This window comes from Helicoverpa zea, chromosome 5 (assembly GCF_022581195.2).
Source record: "Helicoverpa zea isolate HzStark_Cry1AcR chromosome 5, ilHelZeax1.1, whole genome shotgun sequence".
NCBI lineage: Eukaryota > Metazoa > Arthropoda > Insecta > Lepidoptera > Noctuidae > Helicoverpa > Helicoverpa zea.
Genome location: NC_061456.1, coordinates 8373460 through 8398890, shown reverse-complemented (window position 1 = coordinate 8398890; position 25431 = coordinate 8373460). Strand labels below are relative to the sequence as shown.

Below are 25431 nucleotides of genomic sequence, written 5' to 3'. Positions count from 1 at the left end.
GCAGTTTTACATATATAACATTGCATCAACCTTTTTAAGCAATGGACCCCAAATGAATAACTGCGCTATAGACAGATGAAATTACGGAGAGCGCTTAAGAATTTAGACTATTTTATGTATTCAAGTACGTTTAACAAGGTTTCTTTCAAATTAACAGGTAAGCTTTCGTATTGAGTTTATTGTGTTTGTGTGTGTAAATGTAGTTTAGTAGGAGTCTCATCATACGCACCGTGCAGTTGAAGCACTGACTGTGGTAGTTATTGTTGAGCGCCTCGACCCACCTGTCGCCTGCCTCCACCGGGAAGCCGCAAGCGAAACATTTTGTCGTGAACAGGTCGTTCCAGTCTGAGAAATTAAGTTAAACCCCTTTGTCAAATATTTTGAAACAGGTACCTCCTTTAACGACCTACAAAAATATTGCACTAAAATTGTATAATTCTGTAATGCACAAAATCCGCTACATACCAGCTTCGCAATATGGCAGACCGTCTTCTAGGAAGAAGGGATTATTTCCGAACAGTTTTCCACAGTAGACGCAATTGAAGCATTCAGGATGGTAGTGCTTGCCGATGGCGTTTAAGCAGTCCTGCAAGTAAACAGTAATTAATGGCAGCATGTAGGAATTGTCGTACGTAGGTTTTGTATTTGTAATACTAGTTTTGTACTTACGCCCTTAATTTTGGCATGGCACTTATCGCAAGCAGGCGCGATGTACTGTTCGAAACAGAATTCACAGTAGAGCTGACCATTTTCTTCAACGAAGCCAATGTCCTGAAGAGGACGCCTACACGTTGCATTTACGCAAATGAAGTGCTCCGGACACCAGATGCGGCCCAAAGCCGTTATGAATGGACCCCTGTTCAACATAATAACTGTTAGTCTGATATCAATCATAAATCACGGCATTAAGTTTTTTTTTATTGTGTTTGGAAATGTAAAAAACATGGGTTAATTTTGTTAAATAAATCAAAAACAACAATCGTGCTTGGCTAGCAAAAAACACGTTGACGATTTTGTAAACTTACTTGAAGTACCAACAATTTGTAGAATAGTAATAATTGTTAAAATTATGTTACCTCGTTATGGCTTTGTCGCATTTGTGACAAACAGGATAAAGTCCATCCGAAACGTCAGCGCATTGGATCGTGCTTAAAGGACGGGCAATTATATGAGAATCTCTTCTGCCGTCATCGTCTCTTGAAGTTTTCTTTTGTCTACGTCTAACGACTACTTCTTCCTCCGCTTTTTGCTGTTGTTGCTTATCATCGTTATCAGATAAGTCTTTAATTTCCTCAGAGTAAGTATTATTTGCATAGTCGTTGCTTTGCCCATTACCATTCATATTCGATTTATTGTTGGAGTTTTTGTATGTGTAAAGCGAATTATCATACAATTGATCAGGAAGTTCTTTCTTCTCGCTGATTTTATCATCTTGTTGCGCGGTGTATACACTCTTTCCATTTTCGGAGTTAGGCCCATGTTCAATATTGTTAGTTTTGTTCCAAATATTTGTGTCGACAACATTATTAACCTTATCGTTAATTTTTGTAAGATTGTTGGTTATAGGAGTATCTGGTTTTTCAAATAATTTTCTTTTATTAAGAGTGTTAGAAAATGTGTTATCAAATTTAAGTTCCGATTTAACGTCATTATTAATTATGTTTGTACCAGTTGAGCCATTCATGCTATTTAAAAAGGAAGATTTGTCTAAACCTGTTTTTCGTAATGTGCCCGTATAATTATTTTCTGTTTTGTCTTTATGTATATCTTCACTACTGGAGTAACCGCTGCCATTATGAGGATGTTCATTACTGTTAATCGAACGTTCTTCCATAACCAAACTGGCATTGAGAGCTTTGGGCATAGTATCGTATTTTTTCTTATCAGTAATAGTAGTCAGCGAATGTCCTATCGGAGTACTGTGGACGTTAAAAGTTGGTACTGGGGAGTTTGGTAAAGGCGGAGGTACCAAGATGTTTGGCCTCGACAATGAATCAATTATTGGATGGTTATTTTTAATCGTGTCTTTAATTTTATCACCAATGCTTTGTATATTTTCATGTGTTTTATATCCCCGATCCAAAGTTTTTGTGAAATTGTTTTCTGTAGATGGCAAATTGTCTGAATTCAGCGGGTGTTTTGTAACGACTGTGTCCTGAATTTTATCGGCCATTGTCTGTATGTGATCAGCCGGTTTAATTTTTCTTTGTATGCCAATTTCATAACCATTTAATGCCATTTTCGCCATTTTCCTTATAAGCCTTTCCTCTGCTGGACTTTTGTATTCCGTTTTATGGGGACTGTTTGTAGGTAGCGGTTCGTTAGCTGTTAGAAAAATCAAAACAATAACATAAACAAACCACTCAAAAGCTGAATTATTAAATCGTTAAGTTAGTGCATAGCTAGTTCAAACCTAAATTTCTAAATACGAATTAACAAACATAAAATCAAAACTTCTAAAAAACAGTTTTGTCAGTATTCATATTTTATAGTCAACATACAAAAACCACACAATACATGCAACACTCAAAACAGTAAGACGTTTTTTCGTGTTTCAATCACCTAATATGCCCATTACAGGAAGCACATAGTGGCACGCGGGAGCCGGGCAGCGCAGCTTTATTCAAAACTCCCCTTCCTCGTTTTGGGGCAGATGAAACACCGAAAGTTTTGCCACGAGCGGCAGCTCCTACACTCGAACCTGTCGATGGGGTAGGATCACACACTGGACCTTGGTTAGCACCAGAAATCGAAGGCTTTGGATCGTAATTGTCTATCGTTCTACTGGCGGACGTCATATTTTGATTAGTAAGGTTAAGAGATGAACTCTGTTGTGTAGATGGCAAACTCATCATAGGGGGTGGAAAAACTTGCTTCGGGTTAATACTAGAAGGCCGAATGTTACAGTCCATGTTTTGTGCGTATGCCCCAGGTATTGATGAACCTCCTTTTCTAATCTCTATGACTTTAGCAGACTGCGTCCTTTCGAATTCTTCAAATGTTTTTCTAGTTGTTTGAACAGTAGTATTGCCTTGTTCAACAACATTTTGAGATTGCATTTGTCTTTGGCCGTAATTTTCCTGGATCATAGAGTCTTCTTTAAATTTCATATCGCCTTTTGTGTAATTCTCGCTTTTGTAACCCACATTTGAATGTCTTTGTTCCTTAACAACTGGTTGCATTGAACCCCAGTTTTTGCTTCCACTTGTGTTATATATCTCTGCAGCTGTCTGGAACTCTCTTTGATCCCTTTCATGTTGCCTCCGCAAATTTGCAGCATCTTGTGAACTGAATGGCTCCATCGTATAATTTTGTGGAGTCGAATCTTTAATACGTGGTGCATGAGCTTTTAATGGATTTGGTGGTGGGCCTTGGGCAGGAGACCGTGATCGTGGTTTTGGAGTAGGAGATCTGCTACCTTCGCGGCTAGACGGCTCATAAAGGTGACTTTCCGGAGCCAAATGTTCTACTGTGACTAAATTCATCTGATAATGGGGAATAATTGGTGCTGGTTTGTTAATTAAACTGGGTGTGGTTGGGCGACTTCGTGCTGGTGATATTCTCATGATGTTTTCATCTGTTACTGGTTGAAAGGTCATAGTAATAGGAGTATCTTTATGGAATTGTACAGGAGGTTGTTGGACTGGCGTCTTTACTTGTTGAAACTTTGGGGTTGGTGCTTGAGGAGCAGGGTAGGTTGATGCTTGAGGAGTAGTGTAGGTTGGTTTTGGTGTCACAGATTTTTCTTTTGGCCTAGTCGGTGGAGCGGTTGATGGAGTAACAGGCCTTTGCAGAACTGCCGGTGCGTTATACATATCCGGCGAAATGCCTCGTTGCGATGGCAATTGCTCGAAATTTCGTTGGTAAGGTGGAATGCTATCAGGTCTATGTAGTCCAGATTTAGACCTAACTGCTGTTGAAGTGAGACTTTCTTTTTTATCTAGTTGCTCAAAATAATTTTGAGCACTTTTAACAGATGAATAACCTTGAGTTGCCACACTAGTTGAAAGTGAAGATCGTTGCATCATCGTTGACTCTGAAAATGATGTTTCTTGTTTTGTTTTGGTGGCTTGTGTAAAACTGGTTTTTAATTCATTACTTATGGGTGGGAAATTTGTTAGTTTACAAAATTCCTCCGGTTGAGGGGGAGGGAATACTTGTTTGGGCACTGGTCTGAATGCCGACATTTCTGAAGATGACTGTAATTTACAAGTATTTTGCATAGCTGAAAATTCAGAATGCATTTGATCTGTCATTTGCGTTAATGTTTGCGTAGCAATAGGCTTCACGATATCAGAGATATTAGTTTCCGTCACATGGGATATAGTACTCGTCATGTACTGCGTTGATTGTGTAGTGCTGGTGCTAGTAGTGCCAAAAGGACTATATGGTCTATCGGGAGCAATAGTTAATGCATCTCTTAGTGATCCTCTTCCAAGTGACTGATTTTGGTCACACGATCCCCTACCTGTCACCTGATTTTGATCGTATATTTCATTGTCTGTTAATTGATTTTTAGCGTAGGTCATTGCTACGGGCGTGAAGGGCCTGTCAGGTGCTATTGTTAAAGCATCTATCATAGGTGAAGATGTTGCTTCACGGGGTTCTTTCGGTTCAATTATTATTTTAAAGTCGGGTGGGATATACGGTTTGGTTTCTTCAGGCATTGGTACAGGAGGAGCCACTTTTTCAGGAGGATTATACGTCTTTATGGGCGGTATCGGACTAATACTACGCTTTTCCTGAAGGAACATAGGAGATGGTTGTGTTGGTAATTGCATATTGGAAATTTCGGCGGAATCTTTTATTTCCGAAGCTGCTGGCACGTCATGCTGGACTGTTTTCTCATCTGAGTTAGTTTGACCCATTATACTAATAGGCTGTGGTGGTGTAGGCAGAGGTGAATATGGGCGATCTGGTGCAGTGGTCAAAGCATCCACCAATGATCCTCTAACGTTTTGATTGATTGCATTGCAGTTCGTTCCTGCTTGCAATGTCTCTGTTGCCGCAGGTTGAGCATTTAATTTTGGTTGTTCAATTCTGTTATCGTTTGATTGGATCTGCGTGTCAAGCGATGAGTTTTGCTGATTCGTAATTACTTCCTCAGTTTTCGTTTGGAGCTTCGCCTCACTATCGCGTTCATGTTTTTCCACCTGGTTCGTATTGACGGATTCTTGCACAGCACTGGCAATATTCGGTTCGGCTTTTGTATTAGTCATTTGAGGGACCTGCACTTGATCTTGTGCTTTCGGAGGCTGTGAGACGCTCACGGATTTTACTTCAGTGGCTAGTTTTGATTGCATATTTTCTTTCGATTCAATCATTTGAACTTTTTTAGTAGTTTCATTGATCGGAGGATTGATTGATTGAGAGGGATTTGCTAAAGACTTCGGAGGACACGTTTGAGTTTGGTAAACAGTTGTACTCTGGCATTCAGAAGATTCTTGAGAGAAAGACTGAATAGTTCGACTGGTTGATTCTTGCACCATTTGTGATTGTTTACTCTGTACGACAGATTCAGATTTAGATGTTGCCATCATAGAAGACATAGCTGCAGACGTATATGAAACACTAGAAGAGAATTCATCTCTTTGTTTCGACGATGTTACAAATTGTTCCACAGATTGTTGTTGAACATCCGCAATCTTAGTGTCTGGATTACTTTTGGTTACCGCCCTTGTTGTTTGTTCTCTACCATTCGTGGGGTTCATGGGCTTTGTACTAGGTTCATACTTTGGCAGTTCATCATCAGAGGGATTTGCAGGTGGGGGCCACACAATACTTTTTACATTTTGTGCTGTTAGTCATAGTTATGATGTTAGAAGGGTTATTGAAGGGAAGAAAATAGATGAAAGTAAATATTAGTAAATTTGAAGAAGCCACTTAACATAAAATGATGTACTTAGTTAAGCTAATCAACTAAAAGCAAACTGTTTAAAGAAGCCAGAAAGTTAAATATCGATTTGATAGTTATATTATTTTATTAAATGACGCATTACTCGATAGTGCCAGGGCAATAGTTATTTAATAAATGTGGTGGCTGCTATTAACATCGGCTGCCCGCGTAGCGCATTCACACTATGTTTTATATAACAAACAAACGTATCATCAAATAATAGCTATATTAAGCTGCATTTCACCTATTTATAAATTACCTTTAAAAAGGGAAACTGGGGTCTCTGTCGAAAATAAATGTTTGACTTGGATTACTTTAATTCCAAATTTGTTCACAGTATAAGCAGGAATATATTAGTCTTATGTATTTTAACATTATATCTTTAGTAAAAAAATAAGATTAAGATATTATTTTATTAACAGTACACTATATTCTATGATTATTACGATTGATTATGATGAACTAATAACAATTAAATTCTAAGTAGTTAATTGGTGTAGGTACTTAAACAGTTATAAAAGTCTAACTTATGAATACTGATGTTGACTAGATTTGTGAGGATTTGGATGTATTTTAGTTTACCCATTCAGACTAATGAGTATTACCTACGTCACCTACAACTTGTGATGTACATACACGATGGATTAACTATAATACGTGCGGCATCTTTCATACTTGTGTGACATAAAGTACTTACTAAATGTCATATAAAATATTTAGTCTGAAATGAAATGTTTAATCTACTGATAATAATAACATTAAAATATTAAGTATAAAAATAGAAAAGTGGAAAATGAAAAATTTACAAAAAATAGTATTTTACCACAGGTAGAACTATGTAACGTTGATGAAGGAAACCTAAAATCCTTTGCAACAAAACTTTAATTTACAGCAAATAAATCTTTCATACGGACCGAATATATGAAACAGGTACCTTGTGTTAAAAAAAAATGTTTTACAAATCAGAAACTTCCATAGTTTTAATAATTTTAGTTAAGTACATCGCCAGGAAATTAAGTTTCAAAATCATAATTTACCAAGATAGCCGTGAAAGTTTTTGATTTGTTGTGTGATTTTGGACTTATATGGCAAAAGTAACTCTCTTACTGGGGGCGAAGGGTGCCGCTGGTTGGGGAGCGGAGATGGGCGCAGGGGCAGGCGCGGGCGCCGCCACCGGTCGCGCCGGCGACATCGGGGCCGAGCGCGGCGACAGCGATGGCGAGTACGCCGACCCGATAGACGAACCGAATGGCTTCGGACCCGACAGGTTGCTCGATGGCTGATATAAAAAAATGAAAAGTTATGTAAGCCGAACACTGAATAACAGGTCAACATCGGAACTAAGAAACACAGAAGGAACAGTAGATGGGAGGAAATATGGTAACAGAAGTGTGATACCGTATATTGATATCCAATTAATGCTTCGTAAAGGCTGTTCTTCATTGTCTTATGTGGAATTTTGATCATATCAAAATACCTGAGCATGACGGCGTGACGTAATCTCTTTGACAAAGAGGTTACAATGTTATCATCCTGACCTCTGCTTTTTAATCGTCAGTCCGGCAAATCCGAGTTCAAAGCAGTCGTATTTTCTGGCATTAAAAGGGGGCTTTGTTAGAAAAGCTGTATTCACATTCAGTCGAAATACTCACGCTGAAGAGCGATGACGATCCGTTAGAGTAATTGTTGGTCGCAAGCGGAGGAAGCGGCGTGGAGTATGTGTTGGTCGGCAGCCGGCCACCGCTGTAGATTGAAGACATTTTATGAAAATATGCTCTAGCTAGTTCCTAAAAACCCTTAATTCTAGCTGGTTGTACAGAACATGGCTGGCTATTGATTCTTATTTCCTTTCCGCCATTATAAAGAATAAAACAAGGTACTGGTATGATAGGAATACCATGTGTTGAAAAATGATACTGGGAGGGAATCCGAATCCTTATTGATGAGGCAAATGACGCAAGGCAGAGCTGTAGGAAAACCTAATGCCGAATCGATAGTGACAGAATATGCATCAGATAAAATAAAATAAAAAACAAGAAAGACAAATGAACTCACGGAGGCACGGTAACAGGTTCAAGGTTTGGCGCTGGCGGGTTGTTGCGTGCAACCAGTTTAGCGTGGATGTCACAGTACAGTTTCCCGTTCAGGTTGTAGTAGCCCTGATTCTTCAGTGAAGTGCCGCAGGTTGAGCACTTGAAGCATTCCACGTGCAAGTTCTTGTCCTTGATGCGCACGAACACACCGCTATTACATAAAGTAATCGTTATAGTCGACAGCGGGATAAAAACGCATCAATCGTTATGATGCAATGACAAGCAAGACTCGAAATGTCATAAAATCATTCAATCTCATGTTTGAGTATATACAGATGTAAAAGTGTACATACATTTCTATAATTGTTACTTGCTACAAACATGCTCACCGACTTGCTCGTGCTTATTTCCACCAACCTTGCACGCTAAATACACTGGTGCTCTTCTAAATACATATTATGAATAGCGAAGTGAGGACATGCTGAGTGAAGAAATACAGTGGCGTTGATACATTATTACATTCTGCCTATCTACTAAAAGTATGAAAGTAGATATAGAATATACAAGGTGTTGATTTGCATTCGTGCCATAGTTCAGGAGGAGGACATACAATACGTAAATAATCGATTGGAATTACAGTAGATGGGAAATAACTAATATGCACTGCTTTTTTTGTCATTGTAATGTCATGGTATTTCCGAAGTAATCCAATTTTATGAATGAAATTTATGAGTGATCGTTGCGTATGCTTTGTGTTTGCGTTTGTGTGAGGGTGCAGCACGGTTTTAACGCCAGTAACATACGCGCCAAGTTTAAATAAGGCTAGATGACATTTACGGAATTCCGAAAAAAAATTAAAGAAAAAAAATTACGTACCAATTTTTTTATTGATTTGGGTCGAGAATCATTAGCATAATTACCTCCTTGAATATGGCACGGATGCAAATCAACAGCTTGTAGATGAAGACAATTAATTAATGAATTATGATTTGAGCTTTTAGCACAAATATCGTGACGAGAACGGAATAATGAAATGGAACTTGTAAAACACGATATGTGTACTAACTTACATGTCACGTCTCCCTACGATGCCGTTTCAATATTTACAACACAAAATATAGGGAGGAGTCGCAACACGAAGGAATCACATCGAATTATTGTAAACTACACGATAGAGCTAGTGCACAGGTCGACACGGTCGCAAACACGTCAAGACATTCAGTGGGACGTCGCTTACATAATGTAGCGATTACAGTCGGAGCAATAGGGAGTGTCGTTGACAACCGGAAGCGCGTCTCGCGGCTGCGGCAGCGCCGGCGCGCCCAGCGCGATGCGGCCGTCGGGCAGCACCTCGTGGCAGCCCATGGGGATGCTGGGCCGGTGCGGCGGCTCGGGCGCCAGCTCCTGCGGCGTCTGCGTGCCGGCGCAGGCGCGCGCGGGCGGCGGCGGCTGCGGCGTGCTCACCACGCGCGGCGTGCGCGAGCGCGAGCGGTGCGTGCGGTGCAGGCTGCACGGCGTGCCCGCGCGCGCCACGCTCGCTCGTGAGTAAAAGTGAGAAGGCTCTGCTGGCCCGCAATAACGGGTTATTTCTATTCCTTAGATGACCTATTAACCTTACCATGTAACCCGACATTTCTTGAATCCTAAAAATCCTGAATTGAACTGCGCTCCAAAAGCAACTTCGCCTAGGTTATTGTAATCCTAACCGCGGAGTAAAATTTTGCTTGCGATATGTGCTACCGTGTCGGCCCGCGCGCTTTGTCCGACTTACGTGATGAGTCTTTCGCACTCCTCGCAAATGTTCTGCCCCGGGGGCAAGCCTCCGGTATTGTTGATGGGCGCGTCGGGCCGCGTGACGGGCGCCTGTACGTGACGGAGCCCGCTCACCGGGGCGGCCGGGGCGGACGTCAGTCCCACCGCGGGTTCGACTACTATGCCAATTTAGATATTAGTTAATTTCTCACTTACTTTTATAGCAATGTGGTAATATTGAAATATTCAGCAATTTTATTTGAGAAAAACGAAAGATTTTTAGACATTGTTTTTCAACTTTATATTTATATCGTTGAAAATGTATTTTCATAGAGGTACCTTTAATAAGGTGTGTATTGCGGAAGGTAACCCTATATTTAGAACTGTATGTATCAGACACAACAATTGGTACATTGGTATAGATTGAAGCTTTTAGTGATTCCATAAGGATTTTTTTCTTGATACCTGGCTCAGGGTCGTTTTGTTCCTCTTGCAGAACCTTGAAAACAGCACTTTTCTCAGCGTCGTATGTCTTCTCATTCTTCTTGAAGTTCACTCTGTTAATGCAGAAAATTATATCTGATGTATTCTTCGCAACTTAGGTACAGTGCTGTTTTCCATACATAAATATATTTTTATTATTTATTCTTGCATTGTGCATTTAAATGCAAAGTCATACTTTATAAACAAGACTAAATATTACTACCATTCGAGCAACATGCTTTAATCGATAACAATATAATGTCATTATATATCGATAACAATATAGTCGGCCTACAGGTCTGTCTGTTACAGGCCTGTAAGCCGACTTCACCTAACATCTCATTGACAAGTGTTGCAAGTTGCAATACAAGGTGTATCATTTTCATTTGGATAAGAGGCTTGAAGGTTTAACAAAAGTTAGCATTGTTAACATAATATTCATAACCGGCATTACAAACTTGGGGCACCTTCCAGCATTATCAGTTCCCATGATATATTCTTTACTTTAGCACTGCTATTTCAAGTGGAGGCAATTCAGGATTTTTTTACTGTGATTGAAGCTTTATGTACAATTAATATATCGAAGAAGTTAGGTGAGACCTCTTTTCGTATCTGACTAAATCATCTATGTATCCGCAAATCCTTACCCGAGCACACCTCCCGCAAGAACTTCAGTTTGCGCCGAAAGAGTTTCCGCAATAGTTTTGTCGCTATACATATTTACTGGAGTGTTGTACTGTTTGTTAACTATGCTCTTCACGGAGTCGTTACCGTTCATCTGTAAGCGAATGATTTTTGATAAGATTGCCATGTTCCGAAATGCTAAAATACACATACCTACAACAGCCTTACAGGGCGACTGGGAATTAGGTAATTCAACAAAAACAATTTGAAATATGGAGTGTGTATAATGAGAGGCAGTGGCTTGTTAAGTACTTATCAGATACATGTTTTGATTTTAACTTAGATATTATGTAAATCTAAAGGACATGAGAAATTACATTCTCTTTACTTCAATTCACGGCGCTGTTGCCACCTTAATGAAAACATCTCGGGTATTTTTGTTTATAAACTTCATGACTTATTATGGTAACACTCACATAGCCGAAGGGCTTGGCGACATTGTTGTGACCAGAGCCGAAGGCGCGCGAGGGTTGGGGCGTCGCCTTGAGGGAGGTGTTGGTGACCAGTGTCGGAGTACCGCCGATGGACCGCGATCCTGGCCTGGGTAGGCTGCCGGTCGGGGTCACGGTAGGACGCCAAGTGCCGCCGCCACTAATCAAGAAAAAATATTAATAACTTAACTTTAATGTATTTATTTGCTCAAAATGCTCTAGTTAGGTACTTTTGGACCAGTAACATCAACAATATGAAAGGGATTTTAAATAAAAATGAACTTATAGTTTAAGAGTACCAATTGCCTATATATCTTGAGCTATCTTCAAACTAACAGCATTCAACAGAAGTACCTCATCATTTCTGACATCCAAATTACACAAAAAGAAAGCAGTACTTCGGTTTACATAACCCTTTTTTTGGCTAATAATGATTATGATGTCGATATCCATGATTATCGCGTTTATGCTTACCGTTGTACAGTGAGCTCAAGGTTGCCCCCGGCTGCGCGGATGGTGTCCTGCGCCTCTTGGTGACGCAGCAGGTACACGTCGGTGTTGTTGACGCGGATCAGAGCGTCTCCCGCTTGGAGACCGGCGCGCTCGGCTGCGCTGCCACCGTTCACCTGGTAACAATTTGAGGACAATATAAGTACTATTGTAGAAGATAGGAATAGGTTACGCGGACTAGGGATAGAGTGGCCCTGTAACCCTGACTCGAATAATTTGGGTGCTTGTATTACTGCAAGTTATAGATTTTTAAATGCACTCGCGAAAAATGTAGATCACTTACATAGTTCTTTGAACGTAATTATGAAATACATAACTAAATAAAGAATAGAGGTCTTTATTTTATAGACCCTCCACGAACTACAGAAGTCTCCGATTCTTTCCACGAATAAGACTTGATGATCTTGCCGAAGTCTAGACCACCGTTAGCATAAATATTTGCATAACACATAAATCTACGTATGCACATATACGTACTGACAGCACCATAAAGCTAATGTAGGTAATTAATTTACTGCGGGATGAGCGGGGTTCGAAAGGAAGCCGTGATGACGTCAGCGTGAGATCAGCGCTCGCGCAGCCTGTCTGGATCGCCTTATAAATAAAAAGGCAAGTTTTTGCACTCGCATTCCTATTAAAACTGGCGTATTAGAAGAAGTTATTATTTTTTTATTGCAGGGTGGCATTTCATAATTTATGTTTTTAAGAAACAGCTGCACGTCTGAATGCCAAGTTACCGTCTGAATTTAAACACATCACTTTGTTATGTACTCATGTATGTAGATACGCTGGATACACATTTAGTTCGGAACCTAGCCTAACAACTAAAATATTCCTAATACCCAGTTGCTTGGGTGATTTGTTATATTTATGTGGAATTTGAATCGACGTTTATAGCTTTGGTCTTATACCTACCTACTACTTACACGTCAACTTTGTGGCAAGATTTATTACCTGGTTACTTACTTTAAAATATTTCGTGTTGTGTGTGCTGTACCTACCTACCTACATACATGCATGGCATAGTTTGTCCAATGTCAAGTGTATAAATAACTGAATATAACTAGGCTAAATACCAACGCAGGCATGTTTATACATTCCGCAGAGAAATTGAGCATACTTACCCTAGCTATATCTAATATTATGATATCTATATACCTATAACCAATAGATTTATGATTCCGCTTGCGGTTTCACCCACGTCCCGATATAACTACATCCCGCAATCGGATAAAAATTAGCCTATGTGTTAAAACGTGGTCTATGGCCGTGCCTACTTCGATAAGTGGGACATCTCTACTCAACCCTGATATATTTTTTCAAACCCGACCAGTAGGTAGACTAGTTCCTAGATTAGCACAAAGAAAAAAGCTCTTCAGCTTTATAATATGAGTGTAGATTACATTACAGCCAAGTTTCATCAAAATCCATCCAATAGTTTCTGCATAAAAGAGTTACAGACATACGCACGTATCTACATATGTACATCCATTCATCCTTACAAACTTTCGCATTTATAGGTAATATAAGTAGTGTCGTGCGTTAAACTGTAGGTCCCGGCTGTCATTGAACATCCTTGGCAGTAGTTACGGGTAGTCAGAAGCCAGTAAGTCTGACACCAGTCTAACCAAGGGGCATCGGGTTGCCCGGGTAACTGGGTTGAGGAGGTCAGATAGGCAGTCGCTTCTTGTAAAGCACTGGTACTCAGCTGAATCCGGTTAGACTGGAAGCCGACCCCAACATGATTGGGAAAAAGGCTCGGAGGATGATGATGATGAAGTAGTGTCGTGCGATTGTCTGCACTGTTTATATTTACTTCATCACTACATTTACTATTTACTATCAATAAACTAGTAGACTAACACTACGGTGAGAATTCATTAGGGAAAAATATCAACATGAGATAAATGGCTTTAAATTAGAATCGTTGGTTTAATTCCAAGATAGAAAATAACAACTTAGATATCTATTGAGTATTAAAAAGCTAATAAATCTTAGGTCCACTAATCGATGTACAAATGACCACTTTAAGACGCCATTAATTATCCCGCTTGTAACAAAATATGAGCGAGCTAATGGACATTGTGTCAGCTGTTCATTTTATTTACTATCTCACAGAATAAGGCAATAGTAACTTGACACAACATTGTTCACCACGTAGAACTCATCTGTCTCGATCACGTAAACGTACATTGCATGAGAGCACATCTGGCTTTATAACAACGAACGTTAAATTGCATCCTTATGTATAGTAGATAGTTTGTGCTGAATACTGAAAATGCTCTTAATCAGGTTAACTCAAAGGAAACCATACCATAAACCCGAGGGAGGTGCAGTGAGTCACAATTAATGTGTAAGTTCACATAGTAAATAGGTACGCACCTGTACAAAACGACGAAATTAATTATTTCACAAATCACAAAGCACTCAATCGCAATATTATTACTGACATATACACAATCATTCATGTAGAAACGGTAAACCACAACTGGTAAAAAATGACACATCGCGGCATATAAAGTCGACCGGCAAGACATTTAAGTGATTAACTTCTCCCTCCCCCTGCGAATGTCAGGCATGTTTCCTTCCGCTTCATTCACTACCTGTAATTGGAAACTTGACCCTATCCGCCGAAGAATTAATTTAATAGATCTGCTACGTACTTACTTACATGGCGAGACACGCGTCTTGCAATAATTTGCGCGCAAAAACTGGCATTCCGAGAGGGTCGCTAGCCAGGTGGAACTGCATACCACCTTGCCATTGTCCGGCCTATATATTTTTTTTATTTCGTGGTTTCGTAACGTGCGTATGTAATCATTATGTCAATATGACATTAAATATTTTCGTTCTTTTATCTAGATAGACGAAGTTATTTGGATACCAAAGTCTACTAAAGAAGTAAAGACTGAACAGTAGGTACCTAAGTACCTAAATGTAAAATGTTATAAACTTTAGGAGATAGTTGCTTTGCTTAAGAGCTTCCTAGGAGATACCTATCGCTCGCAACTTGTGGGCTATCCCTAAAAGTAAGTCGCATGAAACACTTATCCTCCGATAAGCAGTTGTTAGATATGTTTTCTGTAGAATATAACATACATATCTGGACCATATTCTAAGTTCAAAGACTTTCCTAAAGTGAGTTATTTTTTTATCTCCATATAGACGGGATGTTAAGATGAATTTAGTAAGTATAATTAGTTTTTAGACTTTTGCAGCATACATACACACGTGCAAACTACGAATGTCCTCAGACCGGCGCCGCACGCGCGCCTCCCATATACGGCAAGAGGAGTACAAGAACAAGAAATTAAATGCAAGTCCGCCGCCCCGGCCCCGGTCGAGGCCGCGTCTTATTATGTTTTCTTTATTGTCTTCCATTCTTCTCTCGACATACGCAGCCGGTGAATACCACGACTCGCACGATTATCATCCTCTCATTTTTTACTAAGTTAGGTTTAGACCTTTTCATTGAAACTTGGCTTCTATGTTTTTTATGAATCTGTTTTAAAGTTGTGTATCGTTCATCACATAACGTCTCCCTTGTGTCACTTTTGCAGATACTCACTGCTGACCTGAGCAGCACTCGTATCTAGCACTTAAAATCAATCAACCCATCCTCTTCTCAACTACGATGGCTTAATAGGTAAATAAATATCCATGATATCCATTTTTGCAATTCACTTATTGCACATGTTTTGTCTCCAGTTGCTAACAAACGTTCATTGTCCTCCATTAAACTGTCAAACTTTTGAGAATATTGGAAATATGCAATTAGGCACGTATATACATATTGGTTCACTTCAGTATCTTCATGGATTCTCATAAACGTTTCTATCTGTCCATTAGAAGGGTATTTAAACGCATACTTATCGCTACTAACCAGTGTGGTATGTAATTAGAATAGACAAATAGCGATAATCCACAGAAGGCGTTGTTGTTGCTGCTCGCCGTTCCGATTTCAAAACAAATCCCTGCCAGTACGTGACTCAGATTGTGTTCCATATAAACGACAGAACCCGAATAGTTACGCAACTACCAATGGCCAGCAAGCTACGCGATTCCGGTTAATAAGAGTGAAACTGGTACGTGGCCGTGGACATAAACACATCAGCAAAAAATCGGGATTACTGCCTTTGAAATAGTCTTAATATAGCATAGACGACTTTAGAACGCAGCGCAGCTTACTTTTTCATACTTTAAATGCTGCTATCATGGTCCAGATTTATACATACAACTGTTCCTAATTAGGTTGAGAATTAGACAATACAGTTTTACGAGCTTTTGTTACAACTATATTAGGCTTATTTATTGTACCTACCATAAAATAAGCCACAACCAGTAAAGTAAGGCGCACCCAGTGTATATTGTGCCTACCCATAAAACTGCTACCACTTGTAATAGACATTGTGAATAATTTTCCCCAAACCGGTTATAAAATTATCACTTAGTAGTTACATACCTAGATATTTATTAATTATTGAAAATATAAATTGCATAGTTCATATTCTTATCCGATTTCTTGGTAAAGCACCGAGGCAAAACCCCTATTAGTATCGTTTAATAATTTTCATTCTTTGTATTCAAGCGTAAACAAAGCACAGGAAAACAAATATTCATACATCACACACCTTTATGGCTGGTTTAAAAGGATGGAGGTCAGATATTATTTTTAACTCTGCATAAAACGCATATTCACGAAATACAATAACACGATAACTGAAGAGTGTTTATTGTTTGGAAGCACTAACATTATGTTGTCATAAAAAGCTCAAATTATGGATCGTGAAAAATGTAATTTTGTTTCGCAAGGGTTCAAAATTAGGCTGTATGCTGATTGATATCAGTGTCTATGCGAAAAAAAGAATCATAAATCCAAATCAGTTGCTTAAGGAAAACACTCAGATAAAGCATGTTAGAAACTTGAATTGTTTTTGTGTCTTGACTTGTTGTTTGAACTCGTAAATGTGCCTTACACAAAGAATTAAATTAATGCAAAAGAAAGCTAAGAGCTCTTCACAATTAAGTAAATTTTAATTTAACCTGAAGCAAGTTCAATAAACTGCGGTAGTTACATGCTTTGCTTGACATCTTTTAGCGAAACACAATCATGAGAGTAATACATGAACATTGAATAAGTACCGTTGGCATCGGGCAAGCCAATACCATCGTTTGCTATCTACTATTGACATTGCTAAACGTCATACACGATATGGCTAAACGGTTCATGGCGAAGATAAAAAAAAATAACAACGAACCACTATGTGGTACATTCGATCCTCAGATTATAGGTATTAGGCGGTATACATCATTAAAATTACATGTAGCTCTTGAATGTCCATGCTATGTCCTACTCAATGTTAAGAGACAATTAATTAAGAGATTGAAGATAATCATCAGTGCTATTTGAATGTTTACCGAGAATAGGATAATTTTGATTCCTATGTTTAGATCAATACTGAAGACTTCCTCTTCTTTTCTTCTTCAATTGTTTATTTAACGTTCTTAATTCGATTTTAACGAATTTTAACTATCGCAAGTAGTTATCTAAAACTATCTATATTTTGCATAACTGCACTACTGATTATATTATTATCTGCCTACTTTTGAATGAAACTGACGTGCAACTTAATTGTATTTAAAAATTGGTATTCAATCATGTCAAACATTGCTCGTTACATGTTTACACAAAGTAGATACCTATGAGTGTTTGTGTTTAAGATATTTCTAATATATTTTTTGTTACTCAATGACGAGTGTCAAACACAAGTTTCAACGGGGTCAGGTAACAGTTAATGGGTTGGTAAAAGCTCCTTCGGATAACTAATCGTGCATTAACAATGTACCTACGCTATACACTTACAGCCTTACTTATAAACGTGAATTAAATATAAGTAATACTTAAGGGCTGTTTAAGAAAATTCTTACTTATAAACGTTGCTTAAGCATGTCTTAACTAACATTTAATCACTACTTAAGACTTTAAGTAGTGATTAGTTAAAATGTTGCTTAGAAGGTGATTAGAGATTTTATAAGTAAGGGGGTTATATATTATATACCTACAACTTAAGTAAATAATAGGTAGGTACCTAAACTTACCTGAGTAAACACTAACCCGGCTACATAGTTACAATTAATTACCCTACACATTTTAAGTAGTTCTCGTTCTTCTAACAGAATAAGTATTATTTTTGCATAAGTATTGTATTTTCCGCCCAAGCATGCATGCATTGCACATAAATCTACTAATTGAAACATTCATAAAGACTAATAAATATAATGTGAGTTTAATATTCTGCAATCGACTAAAAATAGGATGAATTCAAATGCACTATCACAGGAAACCGAATGTAGGACAAAGCTTCTGAGGTTGCGCAACGGAATTGAATTAGAACGTTTATGAAGAAAGCTTTACTTATAGACGAGAGTTTAAGAGGACTCATTATAATATCTATTGGGTTATAAAAGTATGAGGAGAAACCGGCGTGTGTCGCCTGGTTATCGTCTGTGGCCTGTCGCAGCCGCGTCCGACGCGCGTGGGTGGACGAGAGCAAATATCTCTACATGCTTTGTAGACTTAGTGGTTATAATCTCCTATTGTTACATTAAAACGAGATCATAGATATAATCCTGTTGACTTTCATGTATATTAATCGTTTCGTGTTTTAATGCGATGTGATTGCCTTTTTTACGAACCTCCAAAACCAGGTCGCGTTTTGAACTAGCACCAATACAAAAGTTTTCTCATGTACTGACGAGATTGGGTGATCCAATCTCTTCACAGACATCGCCAAGTGTCCAAGCATTATACGAAAGAAGCATAATACGAATCTAGGTTCATATATATCCGTAATTCGTTAGGCTGGATACTGACCTTTTGTACGACAAGCGGTGTGCCGAAGTCTTTGCCTCCCTGTAGACGGAAGCCTAGGGGCTGCTGGTCGGCTTTGTTCAACCGCACAGTTATCAACTGTGCCATCTGTTAACAAAACACAAACAATACATTAGTACCTACACTAGGAAATCTTGACGAACATTAATTAGTTAAGTAATTAAAATTATCTTTAACGACTTTGGATTTGGAAATTGGATGGATGTCAGACGTGAACAGAAATATAACAACTAATTTACTACTTTAATTTACTGTGCCCGCTTTTTGCCTAGATACAGAGATTTATAATTTATGGTTTTGGCAATGATCCACTCGTGTGAAGATTATGAACAAACTCTAATCGTGCGCTTCGTCAATGTAATTATCATTCCCGAAAGAACAAAATTGGAAAGTTGATCCAATACAAATAATGATAAAGTAATGCGCCTCACCATTAGCCTGGCATTTGATTGACCCAATTGAAGATTTATTTTCTGTCGGGCCCAGCCTCACTGACCGCGCACTGTAAGTATGCAGACATCTTGCGATCTATTTTATCATCGATCAAGATCTGAGTGCGAACCAAAAGACATCAGTGAAAGGAGGCTGAGAGCGAAACTCGTTTATTTATACAAGGAATAAACAATAATCAAATCATTTATCGGTTTTTGGAGGCCTTAGATTTCTCTTCATGATATTTTAAATTTGATTAAAAAGTACAGATAAAATCGCAGTTCTCAAATGCTACGCTACATTCATGCTTCTTGTTGTATGAAAGCCGAAAGTGGATCGACACAAGATCTTCACAGGGTGCTGGGTGCCATAACTCTTTTAATATTCAGAAGAATCTTTTAATTATGCGGTTGATATCAATAAAAACATTGCAGATCGTTTAACGAAAAGTTCTACATGCATGCAAGGTAGGTGGGTCTCCAGTAGTGAACGTAGAAAAATTGTATTTTAATAATTATTTAAATTTTGAGTAGGAAGCTATTATATTAGATAGGAAATAAATGGAGCTAGATATTAATTACATTAGTACTCGTTCCAAGCATTCGTCTAGACATTGATAACAAGTGCACATAGTAATTTGTCACCATATCTAATTACCTTTTGCCCTAATGTCGTAACCTAACTTAATTAAAAGATAAATAGCGGCACTGATACTTTATGACTAATGTATATCACACTGCTGATGTAAATATTCCATAAATCGTAACTGCAAGTCTATTTTAGAATTAACAACTTCTTGCTGTGGCTAGCTTAGCCTCCGGAGTTTTACGAGGAAGCTTAAACACCGGCCCGAAACGAATCGCCACCGGTCACGTTCAGCAAAATATCTTGACATCTATGAAATAAAAACTTTGTGCCTAGTTTCAATGGCTAGTTCTCAACTTTGCTCGAAAGGTTAAATCAGCAATTACGAAGCTATCTGGCGTGTTTTACAAAAACAAAACAGTTAATACAACATTTATAGCGTAACAATAATAAAGCGTTACGCAAATGATTTTTCTTTTAGCTCAATCGTTGGGCATTCAGCGGGCAGCCTTGCCGCTGCATCGGCGCACTAACGTAGATTTGAGCAATTTAGCTGGCCAAAAGTCTTTTTTTTTTAAATAAAGGTTATCATCAAATTGTGGGTAAAATGGAAAGAGGAATACCCCAGCAATAAGAATTTACCACATCTACCTACCAAACATGCGATATGCGCTTGCACCAGGAGTTAGAACTTGACCTTAGTGCAAATTTTACGTTATACGTTTTTAGAGATCTCGGTAGACGGTATTAAAGAAAAATTATTTTTGTGCTATCTAATTGATATTAAGCAACTATTATGATGGATTCGAGTTGTGTAGGTAACAGTTATTATATTTTAATATATTTTGAGTGTGATCACTTAATTTTTTATAGTATTATTTCAATTTTAAAAGAGGGTGTGTAAGCAAAATATTTTTTTAGTAATTTTCTTGTTTAAACACAATTTTGTTATATTATCGCGTTCGACCGCGTAACATTTTTTTTAGTTTTAGATATTTGACATATTAAACTAGCTTACGACATATTATTTGGCTGCGGATAGCTGCGGATGTCCGACTTACAGGCTTTTTAAGATTTGAAGCTCATACAAAAATAAAATACTTTTTTCTTTAAAATGTCACAAAGTGCATTTTTTTTTGTTTTGGGTACCTCTGGCGTAAAAATAGTGACCCTACGTTATATTTACAATAAAATACAATAGCAAGATCTGACTAATTTGGAAGAAAAACTAAATTACCTAGGAAACTAACTTTTGACCTATTAGGGTGACACACCTGATAATATAAGCAGTTTTAAACAAAGATTTGCATATTTTAAAATAGCTACGAAAGTAAGAAACTGAAACTGTAAAAAAAATCCTTAAAACTAATGAGAATTGGTTAAGCAGAACATTTGAACGCCCGACAAGTGTTGGAAATCGACCGGGGCGGCCATCTAAATCACTTAAAGATTGTAGTGAGAGGACTAAACGAAGGAAAACTAAAGAAATACGAAACTGAAGAAATGTGATCAACAAAAAAAAACATCAAAGCAAGATTATTTTGCCCTGAAACAATAAAATATGCTACTACCAGCTGAATCAAACACAGAGTCTGATATATCAGAGGCAGAAAGTGAGGAATAAAAAAAATATTAATTATTTTTTTACTACACTACATATTATTTTGAAATAGATATAATAAAAAATATCATAACTACTCTTAAAATGAAAATATATTATACTCTACATTAAAAAAAAAAAAATATTTACGGTTTTTTTCAATAAAACATGCTTATTATCAAAATACAATGCTTAAATAAAATAAATAATAAAATAATGATAAAATAAAGATAGAAAAAACGAAATACATTGTAAAATATTTTTGGCCGCCTAAATTGGTCAAATCTACGTATGTGCGGCGCCAATCAAGAGGTCGCGACACTCTTCAGCTGACACTTACGTCTTCATCAATCCTCTTCAATTTACAATAAAAGTTGTAGTAATGAACTAAACAACCGTTGTTGCTATTGTTGTTAATGAAGCGACATTCAGATGCGGATTGCACAACTATGCGAGGTAATGGAAACATTTGCAAGATTTATGTAGTTCCAACAATTACATAGATGATTTGGATATTTTACTACATTTCAATTAAAAAAGAGAAGATCTCAATAAGCATTAATTTATTCTAAAGTGTACCTACGCCTGCTGGTCGCGCCTGGCTATGATAGCTATTGTGTTATACTACATAGGTCCTTAATTGTTTTATGTTTTGTACGCAGCTATAATGAATAATAATTAATTACAAAAATTACCACTACATTAAATATTCAATTCACGTATTTAATAGAAAGATTGTGGTTATTAAGATAATTCAAAAATGTAAATAAACCTATTATTGTCCCGTCCTCTCATTATAAATTCAAATAAGTTGGTTTTATATTGATTTTCCTGCAATAAGTAATCTCGCATCTTCACTGCAGTCGTTGCATTTACAATGTCATCTCGAAGCCTTTGTTCGTGATTGAACGTAGTTTACAGGGGACTGCCTTATCTCAAGAATGTTGTGCATGATAATTATTATAGCTTCTTTACGACTTACGACTCTACAGTCTGAATGTATTTTTACATTCAATTTTACCACCGGTCTATTCTGAAGCGAAATATGTTCAGCTAAAACCAGAGTCTGAGCTCTTAAATAAGGCTTTTCTGTTTAGAAAAAAATGTAGCTTCCGTGCTTTCCCTATATTTTGCGAGTCTGTGTCTACGAGTCTCACTATAAGACATGTCATCGACACGAAAGAAGAAGAAGACTCTAAATTATATCGCAATATTAGGAGGGGTAACACCACCTAAGATTTCTGCTAATATTGTGGAGTACTTCCAAGAATTAACCTCGTAAACAAACTGTTGAATATGTTTAACGTTTGATTTTTTCTTCGGATTGTTAGTCACGCGGATATCGATGACGTCAGCGGTGAGTAACCACGAAAGCCCGCGTCCGCTGTGTCGGTCACAAAGCGATTACCTACCTCGGTATTTAGGTGAAATGGAGACCTTATGACAAGTTATGAGTTCATCTCGCGTCATCCGAAGTAAGAGTAAGTTCAAATAAATATAGTCATAAATTCCGAAAACGCAGGCTTTAAATAAATCTTAACAACTCTCTCTTGTCGATTTTTTTGCCAATTACACAGAACCTCGTAGTTCCCGTTAGATCCATGGATCCATACATCTATCTAATATCCACGTTTAGATCCACATACCTACGAAAATACCTACTTTTCTGACACCAAAAGCTCTACTAATAAAGCAAACAGTAATCTTCCTACTGAATTTGCACAGTGGTTACAAGTTACAGCTTGGCAAAAAAGAGTGTGGAATAAATGAGGTCAGCAGTATCGCACCTGTGGCAACCCGGAATACTACGACTCACAGATTTTGATATTTGTTATTTTTGGAGATATTCAATCCTAAGTAGGTGATGTCCCTTGGACACTTCAATGTCCAGTATTAACGATGTTAACAATTTTTATTTGATTTTGATTTTTAGTTCCAACTGTCACCGCGTCAGACTCTTTTTTGCCAAGCTGTACATACATTTGCCGAGGGAGTGACCAAGCCGACCAAATGGAACTGAGATAAGATAAACATTGCTTTTTCCGACCCAAACCCTATGTTTTATAAATAAGGAAGATGAGAGATTGACAAGAACAGCAAGATTGACGCCTTTATATAGATTTTAAATCGTCGATGTAACTTAATTGGTGTATAGGTAATTATTTTGAAATAGATATGTTTATGCTATGCTGATGATACATATATTTTCTCACACCTGCGTTTATAGGATAGCGGGAACTACTGTGGGACGCGTGGGAGGCTCATACCACAATATAAATGGAACATAAATCTACAGTTACTTGGAACATCAATAGCTGGTTCATTAAAAAGGAGGAACTATAAGAAAGGAGATCGAGGTAAGTTATCTTGAAAATGAAGAATATTTGTGATACAGAACTTTTTGTCTTTTGTGTTATCGTAATTACAAACGCATACGTGTGTATAACATTGTTTACTCAACTGTGGCCTTGCGAGGTCGCGCACTGACGATACCTCAAAGACTAAACGTCGATCGATACTCGTTAATAAGTGCGAAGCGATAATGTTGAGAACGTGATCAATAAAACGCGTAGGTGTACGGCGCAGCTTGTGCATTGGGTTGCGTACTTATGTGACAAACGCATATTGCATGCCCTAGTGGAGTCCGGCCACACTCGGCGCGAGGTGCCGAGGTGTCGCAACCCCGGCGTCTGCTGCTCAACTATTCGAACCAGCTGACGCGACATGGCGCCCGCGTCGGCAAACCTTTCATGCTGCACTATCGACTGCGCCGATGAATGAGGTTGCATATTTTGTTCATTTACAATACACTATTTTTACTCATTATTTTGGCATTTAGCCCTGGTGTTTTGTTTGTACTGCCACAGTTTATTTATAGATAAATGTCTTCATCCACATTGAAACCGAAAGTGTCGTTACATTTTAAACATCACAGTCTCCGAGACATAATACATTACATACTAAGAATTCTTGCGCACAATTACCTACATGTTTTCTATACGTGCCATATTGTCTCTTTTTTACCTTTGCAGACTATGTACAGCCTTCCATTTATCGGCCATGCGGGCTTCGTTGTTCAGCTAAATAGAAAATTATTGCAAAAGTCGTAGTTGTTTGTCGTCTGAACAGCACGCATATCCAGTGCGTTTATGGGCAAATCCCCTCAGCTCGGGGAGGCCTTCTCCAGCAGTGAACGTTTTTAGGCTGTCACGGCGACGACAACCAAGTGTTAGTTCGAATTTTCATACGGTCCTTTCTATAAACCTATTCATAAAATATACGTAGATATATTTTAGCCTCGCGTTATTTCGAGCTTGGTGTCGGTTGCGGCGCACTGGCGTAAACTTGGCACTAACACTGCCGGTCGGCTGTCAACGTCGTCGTCACACGACACTCTCCAGGATTTAATCTCTTACAGCTCTGAATATGAGGTAACTTGTTGTATAACTGTGTAATAATGTCAATAACCCCCAAACTGCAATTTAAAAACCTTGGTGAGCAAATATAGAGCGATTGCGAAAGACTTGGCGATCAGCCATCGCGTCGTTTGGACGCCCCCCTGATAACACTGCACAAACAACTTCTTAATCATAACGGTTTAGTATTTGGTTTGATTATCCATAGATAAGCTACGTAAATAAATGTTCGATGCCCAGAGATCTTCCTAAGTAGTAGAGGTTACGACATCATTAGGCTCGGCACAGAATATTTTTTTCTATCGTGTTGGAAGAGAAGAGAAAGTCACAAAAATATTCAGTTCGGTAAGGACCCAATTCCGTTGCCTAATTAAATTACAAATGCATCGTAAGCAGTTCCCGATCTTTTTGAAACCTGTTTCAGATGTTCGTCCAATGCTCCAATACGTGTACCAAAGAGTAATAAAAATGCATACTGTCTTAATTTCCGGGTAAAAAATAACAAAGGCACGTTGCTACGGTGAATGTAAATTCGGGCGTGATTAGACAGACATGTTACTGTAGTAAAACACAAGCTAAGCATTCACTCATTGGGTGTAGTCTAGCTAGCGTGATATTAGGCTGACTTGGTCAATAACAGCACATTATCGCTGAAACATACCACATTACACGGCATGAGACAACACTTAAGACATGCGTATTTTCAAATACGTAATA

At 38.2% G+C, this 25431-nt stretch overlaps 1 protein-coding gene and 1 long non-coding RNA gene across 10 annotated transcripts in view; one reads left to right on the top strand and one right to left on the bottom strand.

The window, feature by feature from the left end:
* The window catches only part of LOC124630767 (PDZ and LIM domain protein Zasp), a 33003-nt gene that overhangs the window by 2990 nt on the left and 4582 nt on the right, over window positions 1-25431 (bottom strand). The window contains exons 2-15 of one of the 8 annotated variants that reach the window (XM_047164759.1): window positions 18664-18768; window positions 11754-11905; window positions 11265-11439; window positions 10812-10942; window positions 10147-10238; window positions 9167-9491; window positions 7952-8140; window positions 7549-7639; window positions 7004-7175; window positions 6156-6179; window positions 2563-2701; window positions 670-856; window positions 466-586; window positions 230-345 (exon numbers count right to left, since the gene is read on the bottom strand). In XM_047164759.1, the coding sequence (XP_047020715.1) occupies window positions 230-345; window positions 466-586; window positions 670-856; window positions 2563-2701; window positions 6156-6179; window positions 7004-7175; window positions 7549-7639; window positions 7952-8140; window positions 9167-9491; window positions 10147-10238; window positions 10812-10942; window positions 11265-11439; window positions 11754-11905; window positions 18664-18768 (2019 nt within the window). Of the gene's footprint in view, window positions 1-229; window positions 346-465; window positions 587-669; window positions 857-1076; window positions 2326-2562; window positions 6978-7003; window positions 7176-7548; window positions 7640-7951; window positions 8141-9166; window positions 9492-9700; window positions 9861-10146; window positions 10239-10811; window positions 10943-11264; window positions 11440-11753; window positions 11906-18663; window positions 18769-25431 lie in introns of those variants that run through there. The other 7 variants (XM_047164761.1, XM_047164762.1, XM_047164755.1 and 4 more) reach the window with 7 other exon arrangements.
* Window positions 22547-24090, top strand: LOC124630768. Of its 2 annotated transcripts, none has more exons than XR_006984447.1 (3): window positions 22547-22779; window positions 23526-23655; window positions 23937-24090. It is a non-coding gene; the product is annotated as an uncharacterized LOC124630768 (long non-coding RNA). The 2 variants fall into 2 exon arrangements; XR_006984448.1 differs by lacking the exon at window positions 22547-22779 and adding an exon at window positions 23297-23453.